Source organism: Anarhichas minor, unplaced genomic scaffold, assembly GCF_050575085.1.
Source record: "Anarhichas minor isolate MPS153535 unplaced genomic scaffold, ASM5057508v1 ptg000024l, whole genome shotgun sequence".
NCBI classification, from domain to species: domain Eukaryota; kingdom Metazoa; phylum Chordata; class Actinopteri; order Perciformes; family Anarhichadidae; genus Anarhichas; species Anarhichas minor.
Window position 1 is genome coordinate 8,117,173 of NW_027466470.1, and position 24,675 is coordinate 8,141,847.

Genomic DNA, 24,675 nt, shown 5'->3' on the forward strand with positions numbered 1-24,675 from the left:
ATGAAGGTAAAGTCTATGTCTATGCAATTTGTGTACATGGTTGACATCTCGGTACTGACCTTGAAAGGTGCCTGGGATTTGTAGTTTTGTGGCAAATCCCAGGTGAGGAGGACAGAAGTTTTCATGACTGCTTTGACACCAAAATTCAGGGTGGGAAAATCTAGAGTGGGAAAATTCTTCGATTAAAATCTCAAGTAAGACATCTTGTACACCACACACTGTAATCTCTGCACTTAATACAATTTCACACTACTTCACAGCATATTCCACGGCGATACCTTATGACCAAACTTGACAAGCCACAGGGGGTAGAAAGAACATCAACAATCTCATTCACGCTTGGTTATAGATCACACAAAAATAGCCTTCATCTCCCCAAGCCTATTTCATATATTACACCCTGTTCACAACGAGACATGCGCAACAGGCAGAGATCTCTGTGATCACCAACAGATGTATATGGCAGTGGGAGTGGCAACATGTGTCGTAAACTAGACATCTCTCACAACTCAGGTTATAAATAAGAAATCTTACATATAGAAGATTATAAAATGCATGAGGAGGTACATGCTGGGTATGCAGCAGATTTGTGTCTAATGGGTGGGAGGATGAGGAGGCATGGTAATGTGACTGTAGCGTGTAATGAGATTAGTACTCTATAAATCAATAAACACAGTGCTGTACAGTACTGTGGTAGATGAGGAAGACGGGGCACTGATAACGACAGAAAAAGAGCCAGCAATAGTGTTCAAAAGAAGCAGGTGATATAATGTTCCTGTTTATGCTCACTTATGTTGTGGGCAAGGTTGCGAGTGTAACGATTGTGTGTGCCTGTACTAAACCATGATTCTATGTTTTCAAATCAAACATCTCTGGCATGTTTATGTGTAAATGTCAGCCATGTGTCCTACCAATGGACATGGTCCTGCTCTGAATGCTGGGGCTGAGGGGTCCCCCGCCCTTACTGGTGAAGGCCTGTACCCGGATGTCGTAGGTGGTGTCAGGATTGAGGCCCTGGATAGTCATGTGCGTGTCGGCCGTGCGGTTTGTGCTGTTCTGCTGACTGTTGATGTCCCTGTACACAACCACGTAGTGTACGATCTTCCCGTTCCTTTCGGCAACCAGCGGGGGCTCCCATGTCAGCTGGGTGCTGGACTGGGTCAGTCCTGTGACTTGAAGGTTGAACGGGAAGCCTGAGGGCACGTTTTCAGGGGTGCTGATCTCCTTCACGTAGGCCTCGCCGATGCCTGCGCGGTTCCGGGCGCTGAGACGGAAGATGTAGGTGGCGCCTTTGTGCAGCCCAGTGACGGTGTAATGGTCGTCGGTCTTTCTTAGCTCGCGCGAGGTGTAGGTTTCCTCATCGGTGCGCTTGTACTGCAACTGGTAGCCCATCAGCTCACCCACCATTTCCTTAGGCGGCTGCCACTGGATCAGCGCTGTGTTGCCATTAGTGGGGTTGATCATCATAGCGGGCTTGCCTGGCACTGAAAAAAAGATTGAAGTAGAAACAAAAGAATAAGTAAGAAGAGCCTATTTTAAACAACCCTAACATTTAATTTTAATAGTTCAACATTTTGGGAAAGCTGGTTATTTGCTTTATGGCGAAGAGTTAGATGAGAAAATTGATATCATTCATCTGTCCGTTGAATATAAAGCTAGAGCCAGACGATATGAAGGTTACATGCCTTGCTCATATCACTTCAATAGCAGCTAGTTATGGTAACTAGTCGGGGTGTTGAAGCTAACATACATGTAGCATCATACTAACACTACCAAGAAATTCTCGTCACGTCTTCTGATCATTCTACAAGGGTACAGAGGTTATCAGTTTTAAGCCTTCAAGATAATACCACAGTACTCACTGTAAACACATATCCTGTGATTTACACGATAAACATGATAAAACCAACTCTGACCTGCACCAGTAGTGGTGATGACTTTAGCTTTGCTGCGAGCTCCGTCTCCCTTGGTGGTGTACGCTGCTACAGTGACAGAGTAGGTGGTTTCAGAGTGCAGTCCAGCAATAATGGCCTCCTGCAAAATGGAAAAATCACAAGGTCAGAGTTTAAAAGGAATCAGTGAGTCTGAGCGGGACCGCCTCGATGGCAAAATAAAATAAAATATCACACCAAACCAAAAACCCCACACAAGCTCCTATCCCCTCACAAATCACACAGCACCAAAATAAACCAAGATGAAATTTTAACCCTCTGCTGTATCCAATTTGCCTATAATATGAAACAAAATGTGAGCATTTCACAGAGAAAGGTTTTGAAGGCACACAAACAGGACCAGGAGCTTTTCTTAGTCAAGAAAAGCTCCTGGGCCCGATCGTAAGGCACACTCTGAACCCATTAACCAACCAACCAACCAACCAAATGAACAGGAACCCCACCAGTGTATCAGTGTTCATGTCTGCTGCATTGATAAGCATGACATTGTACCCAGAGGAGCTTGGGATCATCACTACACTGCAGACTATAAAAACCCACAAATTGTACTCTTCTGACTGTGGGAATTATTGTAAAAAACTCTTAATAAATCTTAAAGACAGACAGATGTTACGTATTTAATTTTCTTAAGGTTAAATTATGATTCAGTTAAATTCTTGGTATTTATTGTCCTCTGGATTCCCATGCAAGTTGGGTTGAACACAGACACACTAAGGTGGTCGAACAAATCAGTAACTCAACAGCAAGGAACAAACACACAGCAGTACAAAAACAACAAGCAACTGAGGTAGCACACTGTTATTGGTAACCCGCTGCAGTGCTGGCACTCACTTCACCAGACTGCATCCATCTGAACAGAAAAACAAACCCACACACACTGGAATTAAACACTCTGAGCTTGAACAAAGCCCACATGTAAACAGACACATGTGAATTGACATACTCACAGATGCAAATATATACTGTATATAAAACACACACTAAAGGCTGCATGCACGTACAAAAAAAACACGAATGTTCACGTAAACAATGATAAACGCGGACATGCGCACACACTCCATACCTAGAACAAATGAATGCCTGCGGCTTGAGCACACATTGTGGAGTTGTCAGTTTGAGACCGGGGCCACGGAGAGGACGAACACATAAATGCCTACAAGCCTTCCTGCCGGAACTCTGGGCAAACTTCTCATACTTGGAATTATTATACGGCTTTGCCCTAGTGCTGTTTCTATAACTAATGAAGTATTAATTTCCTAACCATAGAAGAACCTTCAATGGTCTATATAAGCAGCTCTGTTTGACAATGCTTTTTACTGCTCCTCTCTTTAAGGGACATTTGGTGCTCCCATACTAGCCTTTAAGGGAGACAGGGGAGAAAATGCTAAATTACTGCATCATAAAACCATTTTAACTTTATGGAAGAAGTCTCATTATTTTAATCATACAAAATGGCTTTAACAGTCTCAGCAGTGGCAGCCGAAGAGATCTTTTTCCTTATTCTGGCAAGGTCAAACCGGGTCTAGTAACTCAGCAGAAATAGAAAAAGCAAGGCTTTAAAGTTTCCTTCAGAGCAAATGCTTAGAGCAGCACCAAAGGGCATTACGGAGATTATCAAGTCTACTAGTTATAGAAATGGATTCTCCCTACACCACCATCCTCACTTGGGTAGAAAATGTCAGGGGGAAAAGGGAAGCATTGTTTAAGCAAATACTGTATATATGCTTCAGAAGTTTTTTTTTTTTTTTTTTTGCTAAAGCACATTTTAGTTGTGTTATATTTCGATTGATTCAAATAAAAAATGGTGCTACTCTCTGTGAACATGCCATGGGTCCAAAAAAAAATATGCTAATGTTTTTGCTGTTGACATCTGTCTGGCGCCAAATTATGGCAGCTAAAGAAAAATAAAGATGTGTGAGCAGATGTCCTCCTCTGACAGCGTCTAGCTCTGTCAGGTGCTAATCAACACATTAAGAGGAGAGGAAGCAAGCGTGACTCATGCCATGTGGGTGTAGCTGATGGAATCTGGCCATGTTGCTGTGCAAAGAGATTTCGGTTTAACTATAAAATAAATTAAATGATCTGCGCACATTCCGCTTTTGTAAAGAAAGAAAATATCCAGTGCTGATGTATCAACAGGTGACCCAAAAAACATTTGCAGGCGGTCACTGGATTGATTAACTAGTTTTCTATGTTTTCTGTGAGAGAGGGAATTTGAACCCCAACTTGCTCAAAGTAATTGCTTAAAAACAGTAACCCTTTTTTTTTTTTTTTTAAACAACTTCTTTGCCCTTGTTTGAACGCTGACTACATTATTTGTTATTCTGGCAGGTTTCTATTGAATTTCTGACTAGGAACAGTAAGTGTTTCTGCATTTTTTGCTAGTGCGATACGACATCGAGGAGGTAATAAGCCATAACAAAGGGCTGCGTGACAGCCATGGAACAGTGAGCTGCCATCCAGGCAAATGAAAAGAACATGAAAGGCTGGTGGCAATCTTGGAGATGTGTGGCGCTGATAAAACACACAGCTCCCCTACTCAGATATACACGTCATCTGGAACAGTACGGGAGACAGCAGGTTAGGCGAGTCTGATTAATGTCAGCGTCACACTGGGATGGTGACACACAGCCTTTGACTGCACTGTACACTCAGTGACGGGGGGGGGGGGGGGGGGGGGGCGCTGCTTGCTCACTGCAGTAAGTGCCTCAGATCCGAGTGAATGCCCAGCTGTTACTACGAGTTTGTCTTGTGGTAAAATGTTGACATATAGGACGTCTTCGCGATCATCACTGAACATAATCCTCACGCTTTGTGGTTGCAGTAGCTCCTGGAGAAGATCACTCCCGCACACATAAGAATAAACATCAGGAATCATTAGGACACACGTGTCTTGCTGTGGTTATGATCTTTCATGATAATTCACACCGAGTGGATTACAAGCATTACACAGAAATAAACACACACACACACACAACTCATAAACCAAGCACACACAGCACCCTCAAATTGCAGAGGGGAGAAGAGCCTGCCCTGCAAGACAACCCAGCAGCACACATGAGGGTTACTCACATGCTCGGTGGACTCCTCAATATTCCACTGATGGGAGAGAAGACACAGGACACAGGATGGGGAGAGAAATGAGTCAGGGACAACACAACAGGAAAAAAAGCACTTGTCTTTTTTTCGCTCAGAGACTGATGATTGTTGGTGTCAACATGCAGGAGAAAACACACACAGAGGTGATGGAAGTGATCGGGTGAAAAAAGAAAGAAATGAAAACAGGTTGAGTGGGATAAAACAAATTGTGAAGCCAAGTTGAGCAATGGTTGAGAAATTCATTACTGTTTATGATGCACTGCCTTGTTTCTCATTTGCCTACAACTATTCAGTGTGATAACTATCTCACGGTGGACATAAAGCATAAAATATGCAGAATCTCTGAAGCATTTCCTCTTTCCAGAAATGGAGGTAGGGCCTTTTATTCATTATATTTCAATATGTTTTCAAAATGTTCTCCTTGCTCACTGTGCTTGGCCAAGTGATTCCCGAGGGAAGTGAAAGCCCATTCTGTGCCGCTGGGCTCCGTCGGTGCCGAGCGTGAAATCCTATTACCGGTGCTGCTATGCTAGCCCTGTGATATCAAACCCCATCGATGCGGAACGCAACTGCTGGTGTTTACCAGCAACTCGCGACGCAGTTCAGCTCCTGCAGAGGAGTTCACTGATGGGTGGTTTGGCTGACAAGGGGCAGGAAAGATGACACTGGTGACACTGATGTGGGACAAAATGGAGAGGAAGCTGGGCTGAGGAAGAAAGGTGGGTGAGGGTGGTGGCGGCAAGCAAAGACATCTGGACATTACGGTCTCCAGATTTGAGAAATCCATGTTTGAGATTTTGATAGGTTGCCCCTATTCAATACAATGTAGGTGAATGGATTTATATTGGGTTTGCACATATCATTGAAAAAATCAACAGCTATTTATCCTTTCAGCCTGTGCAGTTAAAGCAAGACAACATTAAGTGTCATCAGTCAAATATCAAGACATTGAAAGGTGAGACTTAAGTTTACTTGTAAGTTGTCCCTGGGAGGCCCTAAACAATCTACTGCATTCATTTATTACATTTTTTCTGGTAGAAATGTTATTATGCCTCTGCTTAGTTTAATGTAGACCACCAATACAGGCCTGGGAAATTAAATATCACTCGCAATATTGGCAAGAAAAATTGCATTTAGATATTTTTCATCAAATTGTTCAGCCCTTGAGGCGGATATGTTTCTCAAAACTTTAGCAAATAAAACCAAGTATATATGTTTTAGCATGTTTTAGATTTAGCATCTAGCATTAGAGGTAATTGAGAAAATGTCTTTTTTTGTAATTTAGGTGAACTGGTCCTTTATGAAGAAGAAAATTTATTTCAAGACAAGCAGTGTTGCCTGCCTTCCTGCTTGCCCATCTTTCCCTTCTGGCCTCTCCAGACTCTTTCAAAACAAAGGGAGTGAGCCTCACACACCGCTGATTCATTGTGCACTGGAGACGTGTTCATCATCCTCCATTGACTGGTGGCATATGGAAAGACAAAAGACCAAAGTTCTCCGCCCTCCTCCCTTCGGATGGGTCTCTATCAACAACCTGCTAACTGAAGCATAAGAAAAACCCTTTCTAGGGTCCCAGTTGCGACTGGTCGAGACACTTGCATCAAGAAATGCTGCCTCGTGCTCCCCTGATGTAGCGGGGCACTAAAGAGGACCATTTAAGAACAGCTGCTACTTAACTCCATGAACAACGGTTTGCGGCGTGCCTAATTGCTTAATTTGTTTACCGTCGACTCCACTCAGTATGTCAACAGAGCGGCGAACACATTAAGGTTCGCAAGAGTTCCTATCTCATCTTGGGCCTAATCCCTTTCTATCGCAACTGCCTTTGCTTTCTGCTTAAATCCATGGGAGAATTATAAATTATCCCCCATTTTTATTTCGAATGCCAACGCAAGCTGAAAACACATCATTGCTGATAAGCGTCGTTTGTGAAAACGGAGCGGTATAATTTGCAGGCGAGTGAATGCAAATGTGATGACATGGGCTGAGATGTGTGGCTATAAAAATGGGAACGAGGGGGGAACGAGTGATGTGGAAGAGAAGGAGCTGTCATGATTGATGGAGTGAAACGGGCTGAGGTGCTTCTTTTCTCTTTTTTTTCCCGATTCACATTCAACTCCAATCTGAGGCAGTGAAGGCCGTGGACGCAGTGAGGCATTGCCTCGCTCGCTCGCTTCCACACACAAACGCACACACACCACGGAAATGCATGAGTGGTCAAACTAAATGAACCTGGAAAAGTAGTGCTGAATAAAGGCAAACTTGTGCAAAAAATGTATAGATACACAAACAGTGGCTAATGGCTTCAAACTCAATCAATATATATATATATATACATGTTTTTCGAAACACATGGGCCTATAGGTTGCTGTGAGTGCACAGGGATAGAGCAGGCTATGTGGTGTGGAGTTGCCCACTCAGGTTCAGGCCACTTTCCCAATAGAAACATGGTTTAAAAAGGGGTTGATAACATCACACTGTTAACATGGCCTCTGGTTTAAATTTAGCAGGGAAATGAGGGCGCTGTGTGGGCTCCTGCTTGAAAAGAAAAGAGGCGCTTTAACCGCCTACGCACAGTCAGGCTCTCCTAGTTCTCCTCCCAGCGTTTCAGCTAACCCTGAGAGAGGGTGAAGAGGAGAGAAGGAGCCAGAAACGGAGAGACAAAGACAAGGTGAGGGGGTCACAGCGATTTTGACAGCATCTGCAATCCAAAAAATCTGCTTAGATTTGTGATTGAAGCCTAAAGGTGAGCTTGTGCCATGTTGTGAGAGCTCTGGAAAATGTTAGTTTTTTTCCTCCTGGCAGGCTTACTGTGCATTCAGTGCAGGTGAAAGGGTGGATATGGAACTGATTTCACAACACATTAGGTAAATTCTTGAGAAAAACACTGGAAGAAAATCGTTTTTTCCCCCCTGTTATTCATCATCAATTACAGGTGTGCATTTGTGGGATTTGCATGAGTCTCGGATGAGTCATGAACTCTTCTCAGCCAGCTAGAACGCCTCCTGCAAGGATTGATCTAACAGCGAGCATGTCTGCTCATGTTATCTGCGCTGTTTTTTCCACATGTTGTTGGGTTACGGGAATGAAAAGAAGTGTGAGAAAAAGAGGGATTGTTCTCAAAACCAGTTGAGCGGACGTGGACAAGGGAGCGTCTGCTGACTGTGTGGTCTTTAACGACGTCCGGGCAGGTCCTTGCAGGTTGGCTACGCGGCGCTGTCTCATAGAAAACAAACCGTTGAGATGATTCAATCAAGGGTAACCAACCTGCACGCAAGCCTCTGGTAATTACTCAACCGGCTTCTCAGGCAGGAAGGGTGCAAAAGGAGGACACGAGAGGTGGAGAAAAGGAAACAATAGGAGGAGGGTGGAAAGTCAGGTTACTGCCAGGGAGGGAAAGGTGCGTTTAAGAGGTGTCCCGGAGATCAAACTGGAACATGAGAGCTATCCTGAGTGCCAAATTGCAGCGTGTCTTCGTGTTTATTGTGTGAACCTGGCACAAATGAGACATGGCGGGGAGTATTGTTTGCACAACAAGTAGGGTCGTGTTCAGTTCAGCAAGACAAAGTCACGCTACACATGTCCAAAACACTTCCAGGATGACAAGAAGCCCCCGTGTTTTTGTCTTCTTTCAGATCAAACCATGCGGCCCTGGCTGCCAAGCACTCTAGTTCACAGTCACATTAAAAATGAACTGTCAACAGCAGCTGCCAAGAAATACTACTGTGAAACAAAGGTGTTGGGCTGTGTTTGGGAGTTGAGGTTGGACCATTTAGCCAGAGCCTAACATCATGCACAGTTATTCTCAGCTCTAACTGGCCATACTGACCTTAATGTTAATTCGATACTATAAAGTCGCATGAGAGATGTGCCACTTGGGTCGCCTGACAACCACACAAAAAAATACTCATTATGTATTTATCACTGAATGCCCGGTTACACTACTGGGATCAACAAGCTCCTACTTAGCCTCACTTGGTATGTAGCACATCGGACAAGGTGACTTTGAGAGTGCTTCCTCTTCTGTAATGATAAGACTGTAGAGAGCGGAGTGTTTGCCAAAGCAAATTAGGGTTAATACCCTACTCAAGGGCATCGCAGTGTACACTGCCTGGGAACTGAACCAGCAACCTGTTGGTCTCCCTAAATACGGCTGCAAAGCATTTATTGGCAAATGCTGCTCAGAGACTCATGCGAGGCTGTCCTGATTTTTTTTAGCGATGTTCCTGCGGCCAGGGAGCGCTTACTTGTTCAAATGAGATGTTCATGTGTTAGGCCATCGGGGGTGCGAGTGAATGCGTGTTCGCGCAAATGTTACTCCCGGCAAACAATCAGAAGGAGGCTCTTAAGCTGGTCTCTCCTCTCCCGAAGAGAGGGAAGAAGTGAGAGTGGGGTTTTTGGTTTTAAAATATTCATGAATCTCTGAATCCCTCTTAAGGATTACAATCTCTCATTCATCTCATGGTGTCACATAGCTTTGGGCCATTCGGAGCAGCCTGCATTAATGTGTTATGGGCGGTGTCAGGAAAACTCTAATTTATAAACATGGTAACAAGGCAGTGCATATGTATTACTGCTAAAACCCGCAAAGAGAGGTGCATTGATCCCACTAAGCCCCGTCCTGATGTAACACATATAAAATATTTAATAGCTATTACTGTAGAATTAGAATGGATCTTGTTTTACGACAGCTAATCCAAAGCTCTGGAAGCAGGCTACCAATTTAGAGTCAAATGTCACATGTGGAAAAAGATGAAAAAAGATGAAAAAAGTGGGGGGAGGGGGGGTACTGCAGTAGGCAGAAAGTGAATTCCATGTGTGTCACCCGGTATGGGGGAAATGAAGTGTGAACTCAGAGAACGGAAGGGAATACAGGAGCGGTGGAGAATGAAAATAATGGGAAATGAACATAAGACAGCTATCGACAGTGAAAGGGAGACAGAGAGAGACTGAACAAGAGTAAGACATCTTCCAGTACCTGTGCCTCTGGCAAAGCAACGTCCATGATGTTAGGGTGGCCTCGCGGTTCACCGTTTTCGAGGCGAGAGAAAATGACTTGGTAGCCACGGATTTGGCCGTGCTGCTTCCCCTGTATGGGCGGCTTCCAGGTAACCCGGATTGCTGTGGAGTTTATGGCCTCAACCTCGAGCTTCCTGGGGGGTGCTCCAGGCACTGGAAACCAGGAAAAAAAACGAGAAGGGGGGGGCAAGAGTAAGACAGAAAGAGAGAGACAGACGGGGTGAGAGAGAGGGGGAGGGAGTAATGAGTCAAAATATGCTGAGTTTGTGATTTTCCTCACTTGACTGTGTTTTGTGACGAGGAGCCAAAAACCACAATAATGAGTCCTGAGTTTTTTTTTATAGACTTGAGTGCTCTGTTGAAGGAAATTATACTCGATCTGGCCAAGAATCTAAATGATCTCCACTCAGCTTAGACATTCTATATCTACCATGTCCCCAAAACACCCGACGCCAGACTGCATGCGGTCTAGCGGTGTCTGTAATGTCCTAAATTTCAGTATGAAGTTAGCAGTGTTGCAGCAACCTTCAAACACATTAATTATAAAGGACTCTCTTAGGAGCAGCCACTCTCTATCACACTGCAAACAAAACGAGGAACGAGTGAGAGAAAGAGGCAAGAGCTACAGAATGGAGAGGGAGAGTTCTGCTCCACTTCTATTCCCTAAACCAGAGGAAAAGAAAACAAGAGGGAATTTAAACAGTGAAAACACAGGAATGAGGTGGAGAGCGTGGGCCCGCGGGTGATGAGCCTTAACCTGCCATAGATGTAGAAGTCTTAAAAGAGAAGGTGACCCACTCTCCCACCACTGTCGTCTCATTAACTCACAATTGATTAACAAGACAGAGAGAAATGTGCAGAAGAGGTTGAAGATAGTGACGGAAAATAGTGACAGGCAGCCCCAAGCAAAAAGAGTCGGAGAGCACTCTGCTAAAGGGGAGGTGTCAACCTACCATCCTCTTTGGTCCTCATCCTCACTGGGGCACTCTCAGGGCCTGGGCCCACATCAGTGTGTGCCCTCACCCACACCTGATACTCAGTCCACTTCTCCAGGCCATCCAGCACATAGCTAGAGGCGTCTGCGCCGATCTCCATCACCACATGCCGGTCCGTGTCCTCCCCAGCCAGGCCCTGGTAGCTGACCGTGTAGCGCACGATGGCGCCGTGGCGGCTAGCGGCAGGCGGCGCCACCCAACTCACCTTGAGGCTGGTGGAGCTCAGGCTGACCAGATGTACTTCCTGAGGGGGGGCGGATGGGGCTGCAGGGGGAGGGGAGCACAACTACATGGACGGGGGCACGGATCAAGCAAACCAAAAAAAATAAAACACAGGCAAACACAAGGCAAAACTATGGAAGCTTTTTGTACAGGAGAGAATAAGAAAATGTAAATGTAATATTCAAAGTGTAATATTGAGTTTCACCACCTACAGTGTGTATACAAAATTAAGCTACATATGAAAAGTGAAAGCATAATTTTCTTGCTCATCTGACACCATTGAGTGGATTATTTTATTGCACTGCAGATGTATTTTTTAAATGAAAGACTAAACAGGGGCAGACATTACACATTAAGCTTGGAAAATGAAAAGTGTTGAATGTGGCATTAGTCTTTTCAGTGAAAATGTTTATGCTTATTTGTTGCCCCTATAAAGAAAGTGTCTTTTTCTTTTTGCCAGATCTTTGTGAGAGACCTGATATCAGGGTCCAGCCAACCTATTCCATGTTTTAGATATGTCATCTACCTTGTAATGAAAGCCTATTTCTGAGCTGGTGGAATCACAAATAATTAGCACTCATACTGTGTAGGTGATACTTTTAGTTTGAATATTACATTTTTATTTTTTATTATCCTGAATACAAAAAAGCTTCCATACTAAACAGGATGCTGCCTCTGGACTGAGAGATTGGCTGTAAAAACACATTACCAGGCGACTGCCGAAGCTGTGTTTGGAGCTGCATTTATGCGAGAGGCCATGAAACTACAGGGTGGGATGAACCGAATATAAAATGTGCCAAATTTGTACAAGGTTATGTTTTTATAAAGACGTAATTCGTCCCAAACTGCCCTCTCTGCTGCCTCTCGCAGCACGCCGAGGGAGCAGTAAACTGGCCATAGATGTGCGAGTGTGTGAACAAGTGCTTGACAGTGTTGACTGGTGTTCACACATTGATGCAGAAGCTCTGGGCTTCAAAGTGTTTGTCAGACTCTGCTCAGTGCTGCAGCTGAGATACACTGGACTGTCAAGTCATACATAAAGCTATCATTTCATAATCAATACGGTCATGAACATCCTGGCTATTCTCAACATCTGGTTTGTAGCCACCACGATGGAAAACAATATTGATGTAATATTTCAAACCCTTTGGATTTGAATGATTGCAATCGAACCGGCAATGTTGTAGCAAATACGGTTCTGGTATTAAAACTACTGTCCAAAAGGACGTCAACGTTATATTTAATGTCAGGCATAATATTCACAAGGTAGATTCAATAATATTCCGTCCACCTCACCCTGCTATGTTTTATAATCACTAACTCCTCTGGCGTGTCCCAGTAAGTGTAGAAGCAGAAATAACAGAGTTAGAGTTAAGAGTTGCTCTGGAATAATAAGATTACTGCAATAAATAAGATTATTTACAACAGCCACAGTACAAAATATATGTAAGCTCTCAAGTCCAGAGGTAAAAACAGAAAACCAATAAACTATTTTAAAACAGGGAACAAGAACAATTAAATCAAACACAATAGCATTCATACGTTTCGTGCATCTAACTCAATCACAGACTTGTTCAACTCTACAACAACAAAAAACTATTCAAAAGAAAAAAAAACGAACCAAGGAAAAAAAACAAGGTGTTCTTACAAATCATGCCCATGATAAGCAGAGCAATGAACAGTTCCCTCAAATATGAATCCAATAGACCAATGCCAGACCATGAAACTCCACCTTTCCAAAACATTGAAGCTTAACAGAAGAGAAGTCTCCTCAGGTGGTCCCTGATCCACAAGCGAGTGGGCAGGAAGCTACAGAGACCTAACAGCACCGTGTGTATTACAAAACAAGGTGACAGACTGAGTCAAAGTAAGGCTGCTGATTTGCAGAACAAATTGTGATAATGAGGTCCTGATGAAAAATATGCTGGATTAAAGTCAAATTGGACGATTTCAAAGCAAGACAAAGAGTTGGGCTTTAAATAGAGATTGAATTATAGATGAACACAATAAAATATCTCTACCTCTCCTTCCTCAAAATGATGAAGCTGAATATAAAATGTTTTTACTGCTGCAGTGTTTAACCACTGTAAATGAGATCATTTCCCGTTCGGTTGTAGGTAAAGCATCTTGCAACTGTCAAGTCCTTAGCTGAGTAGCAGAGTTGAAGTGTTTCATTATGTATAAACAGCTGAGCTATGTTCATTGCTCTGAATCTTAAAAAAAATGACACATTTAAATGCAGCACTAGAAAATGTCACACTTTCCCTCTGCCATTTGCCTCAGAACCCTCTCAAGGCTGCTGCTTATTTCATGCACACCATCCTCCTGCCGCATGAAATCCAAATTCTGTTCTCCCAATGATGTGTCCTTGTGACTCCTGCTGTCAAGAGGCCCAAGGACACAGACTCATCACCACTCGTGATCTCAATTGACAGTTATGTAACTCTGTGGTTGTCGGAGGGGTGAGCTCTTCAATGAGTTTGTCTGTCCTAATAGGGAAAGATTTCACAAAGAGATATCAATACCTTCTGACCAGTCTGCTGAAGTCTCGTCTCTAGTTCTAGACTATTGCTGGGGGAAACATTACACATCCGTGAGAACTAAAATGAAGTCAAAATCTGAACTTCCTTTACTATTCTCCACTGTGATTTGTCCCCCACAGCCAGATAGCGTAGCAAGGCTGTGAGTGTGTGAATCAGCTGTTACTAATTAACGTTAATTCCATGAGTAACTTGATGGCAGACTAAAACTAAACATGTCTGTTGTAGGATTTGTGTGCTCTGTGTTCTGTGCAGGGCAAAGGCAAGGCAAACTTGTATTGAATGTAAGCCTCCTGGGTGAGGTGGTACAAGCATGGTGCCACCGCAGCAGAAATCAGCTGGCAGAGAGTGACATTTTGCGTGCTGGCACTGTAAAAGCACATAATGAAAAAAAATCACAGCACAGCTCACAAATGTGGGAACAAGACACATATAACGTACCTTTGACACTGAACTCAGGGCCTGCCCTCAGATAGATGGACAGTAGGGTTAGTGTTGGTGACAGAGGGGAGGTGGTGGAAGCGCGAGGCTGACCGGGTTTGGCTGCACGGTCAGCATTTTATGCGGAAATTGACTTGACATTGAAGTTGCCAATGCAGCCTGACTTTAGCTCGATGGAACTCAACTTTCTCCTGCCTGAACCTAAACCTGCTTCAGCCGGCTGTCGGTGACTGTTTACAAAACCGCTGGTTAGTGGACAACAAGGAGGTCAGACAACAGAGAGAAATCATAGACTTACTGGACTGGGCGGTGCGAGCCTCCATGGGCTGAGTATAGACGCCTAAACCCATCTCAGAGCGGGCTGCCAGGGAGAAGCGGTACAAGGTGTCAGGCTTTAGACCCTCCACAGCATAGGAACCGGCTGGGTTGAAGGTCACATGTATCTGGAGGGTTTCACATTAAACAGAAAGATGCCACTCAATTAAAGTCAAACACAGTTACATAAGTCTTTTCCTGTGTTGAGCCACTGGGGTAGTTGTATCGTTAAAGCCTCGACTGTTGTCTCTCCTTCCTTCATGCCTACAAAGTAGAGAATGCAGCCAAATGTGAGAGCAACTTGTTCTTTACAACCGGAGCAGTAGTCCAGCAGATGTAAACAAAGGGCCGCAACACACAGAGACAGAGCAGAACAACTTTGCTGTCTGTTACTATAGTGAATCTTTTCATCACTGAGGAGTTGCATTACTACAATAACATTGCTTCAGCCAAGGCTTCCCATTCAGAGAAATTACATCATAAAGAGAAAACTGGGTCATACAATAGTTATAACTTCACGCTGTTGTTCTAACCTTGTTCTCCGAGCTGGCCTCCCAGTACTGCAGCTCATACTTAGTGATGAGGTCCTGTACGGGCCACAGCCACATTAGCATTATGCGGCTGTCCAGCTCGGCTTCCGCCTCAAAGCTGGACGGCTGGGCAGGGACTGGGTACACAGGGGTGAGAGGACAGAGGTTGAAGAATTAAAGAAGAAAAAAGGCACATTACTGAAGCTTAATGTTCTCCACAGTGTCAGCAGCAATAACCTCCTCCACAACAATGAGTGTATGGGACGGCGTCTGCATGGCAAGAGCCTTATGAGCCCTTTCACACGAGCTGTAAGTACACACATGTAGCATTATTGCTTTAATGTAATTAATCAATTTTGGAAAAAAAATTTAATTAATTCAATGTTGTCTCAGTTATGAAGGTTGCTACGGAGTTCTTGACTTTGACTTTAATATTTCATACACACACAAACAACATGATCACGTTCTTTATAAATAAAATGTGTATTGAACTACTAACTACACAACTAATTCATATAAATGAATTAATAATGAATCGATAATGAATAACTGGGGACACTGAATACAACGTCTAGAGCAGGTAGAATCAGTGTATGATCGCCTTGATGTTGACCAATGCACCGTTCAACAGCTGAGAGCTTAAGAAGCACCAGGGATGATTGTGAAGCAATTCAATATTAATTCAAATTTTAGGGGAGACGCTTATCATCTTCTCAACCCCCTCTCAGCTGGGGTGAAGTTGTTGTGGAAGCTTTTAACAGACCGTGGTCAATTCAGAGTGTCTTTTCAAAGTCTCTTTTCTTTCAGTAGTTGCTGGAGGCCTGCATGGTCTTTGTGGTTTTATAGACTTCTGCCCAGGGGTCCAATGTCACTGGAGCGAAACGCTAACCACTCTCATCAATAAAACTCTTTGGTATCGTTCTTTTCTTTTTATGGAATAAGAATTAAGATAGAAGATAGTGGCCATAAAAAGGGGGATGGGGGTCCTACATTTAACAGTTTGTCCAAAAGTATTCTTCCTTGAGTTTCTGATTGTCTGTCTTTAGCCAGAAATCAGAATGTAAAGTCAAATAAAATACGTAGGCTGACTATACGTACCTAACTTAAGCTGCTACCTTTGTCTCGTATTATATGTCAGCATAATTGGTGGTGGTTACACAACCAGCACAAGCAAAATGGAACATTTTACATGAACATATACACATTAATTAACACACAGAGAAAATCACAGTAGTTTGCTGCTCACCTCCCTGCTGGGTTTTCACTTGCAGGATGTCAGAAGGTGGCCCGTCACCTACCGAGGTGAAGCCCAGCACCCTGAGGCTGTAGGTGATATCAGGGGTCAGGCCTGAGATGGTAGTCAGACTGCTGTCATCGGTGTTGTGTTTCTGCCAAGCGCTGAGCGGAGCCGTCAGGTCTGAGCTGTAGTAGACCCGGTAGCCCCTGATTTGCCCGTTGGGTTCCTCGGGCGGTTCCCACTGTACCAGCATTGTGCTGGCACTCAGCATGCGCGCTTGGACGTGCAGAGGTGGCGAGGAGGGGGCCTGTTCACCGGTGCGCGTCTCCACAGGGTCGCTGTGCGGCCCACGGCCAATGTTGTTGACAGCCATGACGCGAAACTCATACTCGGAGTAGGGGCTAAGTCCACCAATGCTGTATCGGGTCGTGGCCACACCTTCCACTTCCTGGAAGCCATTGTCTGAGGTCTTGGCTCTGTACTGGATCATGTAGTAGGAGACGGGTTCTGGGTTTCCAGAGTCCCAGGTGAGAGTCACACTGGTAGCTGTGGTCTCGGTCACAATGAGGGAGGTGGGGGGCTTTGGCAAGGCTGAGGAGAGAGAAGCGGGGTATTAGCTTCGATATCAAGAATGGACTTTCAGTATGTGTGGCTAATTTGAGAGAAATTGGATGTCTGACGCATTTGATACCATGATTCTCAAAATGTAGGCACAATACAGCTAAAATCAGCTCTCATGGAAAAAAAAGGCACGGCTGATCATGTAATTCTCTGTTCTGTAACTCGTAGCACTGAAATGATTGTTTCATAAGCTAATCCTTCTAGTGCTGTCAGCAGCCATTATTCCCAAATGAATAGAAAAGCTAGACCGAAATCCCAATTTTGTGTTTTATAACCGGCCTGGTCACGACTGACAATTCAAGAAAATTGCAAGAGTGGTTCCCGTTGTGACTGTATAACCAATACAAACAAAACAGAGAGTCTTCATAATGGCTTCCTTGAAGACGGGGGTTTGTGTTGCTGTGGTCCTTCTAAATCACTGCGTATCGATCAGTTGAGTGGAGATTGGGATCAATACAGACGACAAATTAGAAGAGAGGCTGCGACAGGTAGACAACACACTTGCATAGTTTACATACACACAGGTGGGTGAAGCCACATTCACACTTAGATACAGAAAAAAAGGATTCAACAAACACAAAGAAAGAAACACAAAGCCAGCCCTGACATTAACGGTCATTGACATAAAGACTTCAAACAGCAAAAGACTTTCATTTTAAACTCAAAGTATCAACAAAACACTGGCCAACGGCGGCACAAGGGCAGCGATGATTATGTGCAAAAGTTTCAGAGGCCCTTTGAAAGCAGTTTTTTTCTTCTTTTATAATATTTCATCATCAGATCAGTGGGTGACTCAAATGAACAGCAAAAGCAACACAGTTAGTCACAGCAACAACATCCCACATGAATACAGCAGCAGAGTCTGAACCCTTACCTTTGACAGTGACTTGAGCAGTGGCTTCGATCATGCCCAGAGAGGAGATGGCCACACAGGTGTAGTTGCCCGACTCACGGATGTTGGTGACCTCCAGCACGTTGCGTCCCAAAGGCATCTCTTCCTCCTTCGTCAGCTCCAGCTGACCCATCGTCCACTTAACGTAGGGCATCGGCGAGCCCACTGCCACGCACGTCAGGTTGACGCTGCCGCCTGGCATCACCTCTTGATTGGTGGGTGGAATTGAGAATCTGGGTGGGACTCTGCGCACTGAAGGGAGGAAGAGAGGCAGAAAATGGTGAATAGGTAGGATAATGTCAGATGAATATGAAGGTTTTATGATATTTCATGAATGGTCTTGCCCCATGACAAGGCTAAAAGCTAACCCAGGAAAGCAAAATCGAATGGAGGGCTGAACGCTTTTGTCCAAATGTGCAGGCAAGCACAATGGGAATAATAGGTCTGTTACAAAATGGCTCTGGAAATTCATCGTAAAACTTTCAGGGGGCGTTTTATCCTCTAGCCTACAAAAGGGGATATAATCAAAAAATAGCCCTGAGACTATGTCTGTCCCTCTTTTGTCAGGGTGTCAAATGGTAGCGAGAGTTGCATCATTGAGAGACCCCGTGGAGATGGCATTGTTTGATTTCTCCTCCCGCTCCCTCTCCTCTCTCTGGCTCCTTCTGCTCAGCCCGTCTTTCTCCCTCTCTTTGTGCAGTTCTGATATGCAGATAGGCTGACATTAAAAAGGGTTCCCATGGAGACTAGAAGGGCCCGTTGAAGTCGCCAGGGACAAGGCAAACACCGATGCAGCAGCTCCATGCAATACTGAAAAGCTGGCCCGGAATACAGCCAGGCAGCCAGCATTTACATATGACTTGTTTTCTGTCTAAATAAAGATACACAAGAAATTCCCGCCTTATTAACACCCTTCAGATCTTTTTTCTGGTAACTTTTGGCAACCATAACAAACTTATCCGCAAACTTAACTTCAGAGTGTTGTGTAAACATCCATCAGTGTCAGACCTGTTCAACTTATGAGATGACAAACATTTTCATAGTAAGTGCTGAATGTAGGAAGGAGGAGCTCTGACTTCTTCAACCTTGGTTATGGAGAAAGTGAAGCCGAGCCAAACCTGTAGCTCCGTAGTGAGGACCCATTATTGCGATCCCACGACTGCTGGTCGCATGTATTCAAAACACTACAGCACGAAACCGTCCCTGCTGAATTCATACTGCCTGTTTCCCCTAATGGACTACAACTGTGTCTCACTGAAAAAAAAAAAAAAAACCCTTGACTGTAATTGCTCTTTTGCACCGGTCTCCATGAAAATGGATTTTCAAATGTGAGCCTCCCTCCACTTTCCCATTGCCCCCCCCCCCCCCCCCCTCCCAATCTAATTTGAACCAGAACGTTGTTATAGCTGTGCTTGTTATTCTCCTCATTATATGGTGAAATGGAAAAAACACAAAATCACTTTTTGAGATTCTAGTCAGGAGAACGCTGGATCTCTGGACTGGACCATAACAAGGGGGACCTGGTTTGCATTCTTTGGAATATTCCCAAAAATAATTGAGGTGCCGTATATATAGACCTGCTGCTATTTTTTTTTTTTTTTTTAATCAATACAGTCATGTGGGCTTAAACTACTTGGCTCAATATCTCATAAAAATAATAATATCCCTTCTTCTTTTGTTTTGTTTGTTTCGTACCAATAACCAGATAAATCAAAAGATTGCAGTTTGTTTTCTATGAGCTAACCTTTTCAGAGGGTGTGTGGCAAACAAAAAAAAATCAATTCAACACTGGGAACAGTTAAGAGGTCAGCAACGGTCTAAGACAGAGTAATGATGACCGTTTCATATTAATAATAATATTAAAGTTTACAAAATGACTCAATGCACAAGAGGGCACAGCTTTAGTGGGTGTCTACATTAGAAAGGAAGGTTTCATGCAGGAAGAAAGTGACACACATAACAGTCCAGAAAGATTTACATCAGCCGTGACATCTGCTTTTCTGAGGTTCACGAGCATAAGGCTGATTTTTACATGAAAACACGGGACAGGCTTAGTGGTGTTACCGGCCTGGGAACAGGACAGGGACGACATTCTCAAGCAACGCATGCACGGGAGCTGAGGAGAGATACAGGACGGGATCACAAGCCCGAGTACGCTGGGAGAGGAAGATGAAGGAAGGACTTGGTCCAATGTTCTCATATATTTTGTCTGAACATCTGAGGTCCAGTATGACTAATGCACAACAGACTTAACTTGGAGTATTTAGAGGGAAAACAAGTGTTAGTATTCCACTCATGTTGGTAACCAACTGTGTCTTCTCACGCAACTGTAACATTCTCCAAGTGCTGCTAATTTTCACAAGATGTGTGTATAAAAGGAGAAACCTGAGAGGAGCAGTCCTAATGTAAGACCATTACGCTCAAAGTATCTGTTATTCTTTCATGATTCCATACACTAAACAGTGCTGAGAGCAGTCAGTCAATGGGGCCTGTGTATATTGAACACTTAATGTTGTGAATAATTCATGGCGTGCGGTTAAGTTTGGAGAGGTGCTGTGGAACAAAATGACTAGAGGGCAGGTAATTGTTATCGATTCCCCTGAAGCCTCTCTCCTGTTGAGAGCGGTGTGGAGAGACGGGCTCCGGGACTCTATCAAAACCACAAAATAAGCCCCGTCTCCACTCTGCATGCCTGCTTGCTGGATACCTATAAATTTAACTGCCTTGACAAAGTGCCCAAGGATAGCAGAACCTGTCCAGTCAATCAATATCTGAGCAAACTGGCACAGAGTCAGCGGGCTCCCAGGCTTCCTGGCAGCAGCACTGGGCTATGCTGCTGCCATAATGGCTGATCATCCCCCCCTGTCAGCACACTGCCAGCTCATTCTTAAATATTCTATAAGTCAGCTCTTTGAGCAGCAGTGTTTTTGCAGATGGTACAAGTGAAGAGATCATTTCCAAAACATTAACTCCTCTCTCTTGGACAATGTCATTGGCATCATCCATTAACTCTAAAACAGAGGTTCAGTCAATAAATGTGTGGACAACATAATAAACGTATGAATAACTCGTTTGCTGCAGGGCCTCCTAATGAAACATCACATGAAGACGAGCTGGATGTGCGTCTTCTCATTAGGCTAACATGGGCCTCCTATCACATCCTTTAGATTCTGAGTAGAGGATGCCCATGGCTGTGAAATAGACATAATCCCCTGAGAATGGCTTTGTCAGATGTGATACCCATGTCCCTCAGTTGGAGAGGAGGGCTGTTGCTGCCTAAATACCTGACAAATCCGGTTGCCACCTGAATACCGGAGTAATCCATCACACACCTCTGATGGATGGAAAGTCTGAAGGTGAAAGGAGTTGTAGTTTGGGTGCAGTTGGGAAGAATGCCCGCTACATTACAAAAACAGAGGTCTAATAATGGCTTAAGCAAACATCACGGGGACTCCTTGTGTGTCTTGGCAAGGCGAATCGAAACACGGTTTGGGGGAGTGGCGCTGGAAGTCATGCAAGAACTATTCAGGGATTCATGCAGTCAAGAATAGACAAAACAACACATTTACATCGGATGGATCAGGGAGAGCTAAAATTAAAATGTGGGTTTTTCAGGGAAGGGATATCTGTGTCTTCATCAGAGGGTCTAAAAAGGATGGTTTATCTCACTGACAATCTGTATCAAATTGAAGGGAGGGGATTAAAAGTGAAAATGACCAACCTTCACGCTGATCTGTTTGTGGATGAAGTGATTTGATGAGAGGTGAGCGATGGAATGAGAAGACACAAAGTGGAGAGGAAGACAACACAGTGAAACAGAACAGTGTTTCCGCAGACACAGTGGAGGTTAGTGACACGGTACAGATATAATGCATACGTACAGTAACACGGAGGGAAACTCACTCTGACAAATGATTTAGTATCTTCGTCATTTGGTCTTGCAATTATTAAACTGCATTGACACATCTATCATTTTAAATCAAAATCAAACAGATTAGGTTTAAAACATATAAAGAAATATGACTTTGGTTTGACACACTGTGACATTATTGTGCAGTCAAATCTATTTCATTTCTTATCATTAAGGATAGACTGAAAGCAAATAGATGTGCTCCTGTCCCCACTCTGTTTCTTCATAAAATTGACCTGAATTGATCGTTTTGTAAGTTACCCTCCGTGACACACACACACACACACACACACACTGAACAGTATGAAGATATTTTGGTTCGAGAAAAGCCAGACTGCAGCACTTTATCCTCTGTGACATATTGACGTTTCACATGGATATATGAAGGAGTGCCGGCAGACAGAAGCTGACATCCCTCCGCCATTGAGGGATAAACACTTGACAAACGAGCGCTCATGCACAATCACAGGACGCTTGTGATTCTGCCCACGTTGATGCCTTCCACCTTTAGAGGAGGGTCACCAAAAGTGACCCACAGCAAACAAGGTGCACACCTGAACACATACACACACACACACACACACACACACACACTCTTAATGTATGATAAGTGGAAGGACATAAATAGATGCACAGACAGGAAAGGAAAACACATCCATGAGCAGACCCCCCCCTCCTCCACAGAGAAATATGAGGACACTGTTCTCTGGTGGCTCTAAAATGTCAAGACAAAGGTGTTGACGGTGTTGCTGGCAGTATGTTTGTGTACCTGCAGACAGGAATTGGATCAGGTAGCTACGGTGCGTGGAAAAAAACAGAAACACTTTCGCAGACACGAAACACTAACCCATAACAAGCCATTTAATGCTAGTCTGACAGGTGTGTGTGTGTGTGTGGGCGGGTGTCGGAGGGGGCTGATCGAGAATAACACCACAAATCCTTCTCCCTTGGTGATCTTTTTATGTCACCTTCAAATAGTGGTTATTACGTTACTGAACATTTCAAGGCTACAAATGACTCTTCTAACCAGGAAGGATTGAATTCTTAGCAGGCGCTGAGTTTAATCACGCGATAGAGTCTTATTATTTCCTTAAAAGTTCAAAAAATGTAATTGAAAAGCTGTTAATATTAGTAACAAATTGCAATATTTTGAACATCACAAAGGATTGAGAATTGTAACATTGTATTCATTTATAACAATAATAATAATAATAACTTAATTTGTTCGTTATTCAAAGTATCATTTGAACTGCTACACATCAGCACTGTAAAAACAGTTTTTGAATTACATTTTTGCTCCCAAAGCTTCTTATGTTTACATGTTTGAAAGTGTATTGTAAGTCCCTAAATCTCCCCTCTAGTGTCTGGAAATAAGAAAGAAACAAACATACAACAACAGGAAAGGAAGAGAGGCATGTCAAAGGCCACTTGTCTTGAGTCCCTCAAGTTTTAAACCCAATCAAGCAGCCCTGTGATTGCACCGCCCCGGGTCTCGTCTCCTCATTCTAGCAGCAGTAACAAAGAAGAAGTGAAAACATGACTGGAGCCTTTGTTCTCCATTCCAGACAGGTACACTTTTAAAAGGTTACGGTTGGTTTGATTTCTATCTCTCCACTAGTGTCGTGAGGCTGGCGGAAAAGTTAGTGTCGGGGCCAACGGGTTGACAGCTACCTGGGTGGTGTTACAGACAAGCTGGGCCTGGGGCCCCTGCTGGCGCCACGCCACACAGCTACTGTAATTACCTCTGTGGGGGAAAAAAAGCTGCGTTTGCACCTGTGACAGACATGCCCTGATTAATAGACGAGACTTCCCTTCCTCGCCTTTGCTGTTTGGCTGACTCCCTCCCCCTGTCAGGATTTACTTTAAGATCTAAACCTTCTGAAGCCCACAGTGCTTATTTAATCTGTAAATTTGATGCCGCTGTGGTCCTTGAGGATGGCTTTACATCTGATTCCTGTAATCCAGGAGGATGTTCTGACTGTTGGAAAAAACACTTTTCTTGGATACCGTCTTGTAAAAAAAAATACTGATTTTAAACATTATTAGAGAACATTTTAGTGATTAAAACATATAGTACTCTAAATTCAGTTTAACATTTCCCAAACAGTGGTTTGTAATGTTTTTGCCTTGAGTAGAAGGGAAACACTAATGTACTTATACTATCTTGATGGATTAAAAGACACAATGGAATCACTCTCATGAAATAGCCTGTATGATCCAGTACTGTATATGCTTTTAACACAATTATGAAGTGATAGCCGAATTATGAAGTGTGTCTCTTTCTTACCCTGACACTTTCACTCCCTCCCTCCCTTCTCCACCCACACTAACAACTGGAGCAGCTATTCTGTTTCATGTACATCAGACATGGTGGCGTTATCTGCAGGGGCTGACCCAGACTACTCTCTCTCCTATACCAGCTCTTTCCAGGAAGGGTACAATGCTGCCCTCGCCCTGCATTAGTCTGCTCACGGAGACACCACAGCAAAAACAAACACTGAAACTCCAGACCCCTCCATGCCTTTAGGAGCTCTGGGTTGTGCGGGGGGGGAATAATGGAGCCTTTCGATACAGTCAAAATAAAAAAGAAAGGAGGTCCTGCACGGCTTTCAATGCCAGCAGAGGAAATGGTTTCAATGCAGCTGTTTTCACAGAAGCTGCACCTGGTCGAATTCGCAGACAAACAGGAGGTTGAGGTTAGTTCATCGGTATGAGACAAATGGCAAAGGCAAGGATAATGGTTAGAGAAGTGGTTGAAGAAAAGAAAAATAGAGAAACAGTGGCATAAATGTGGTCATCAAATGAGGAAATTACACGACGATCAAAGACGTTTCCCACAGGTGTTTTCACTTACTCTGCTCAGGTTGAAGGTGGAGAGAATATGCTGAAAATTACACCAATT

The 24,675-nt window shown here is 43.9% G+C and overlaps 1 protein-coding gene across 1 annotated transcript in view; it reads right to left on the bottom strand.

Moving 5' to 3' along the window:
* LOC142956686 (receptor-type tyrosine-protein phosphatase F) overlaps positions 1-24,675 on the bottom strand; it is a 98,123-nt gene that overhangs the window by 38,643 nt on the left and 34,805 nt on the right. The window contains exons 7-16 of the mRNA XM_076098402.1: positions 17,846-18,115; positions 16,360-16,941; positions 15,117-15,250; positions 14,567-14,711; positions 11,024-11,329; positions 10,030-10,223; positions 5,025-5,051; positions 1,917-2,034; positions 912-1,484; positions 60-160 (exon numbers count right to left, since the gene is read on the bottom strand). Of these exons, the coding sequence (XP_075954517.1) occupies positions 60-160; positions 912-1,484; positions 1,917-2,034; positions 5,025-5,051; positions 10,030-10,223; positions 11,024-11,329; positions 14,567-14,711; positions 15,117-15,250; positions 16,360-16,941; positions 17,846-18,115 (2,450 nt within the window). The remainder of the gene's footprint in view (positions 1-59; positions 161-911; positions 1,485-1,916; positions 2,035-5,024; positions 5,052-10,029; positions 10,224-11,023; positions 11,330-14,566; positions 14,712-15,116; positions 15,251-16,359; positions 16,942-17,845; positions 18,116-24,675) is intronic.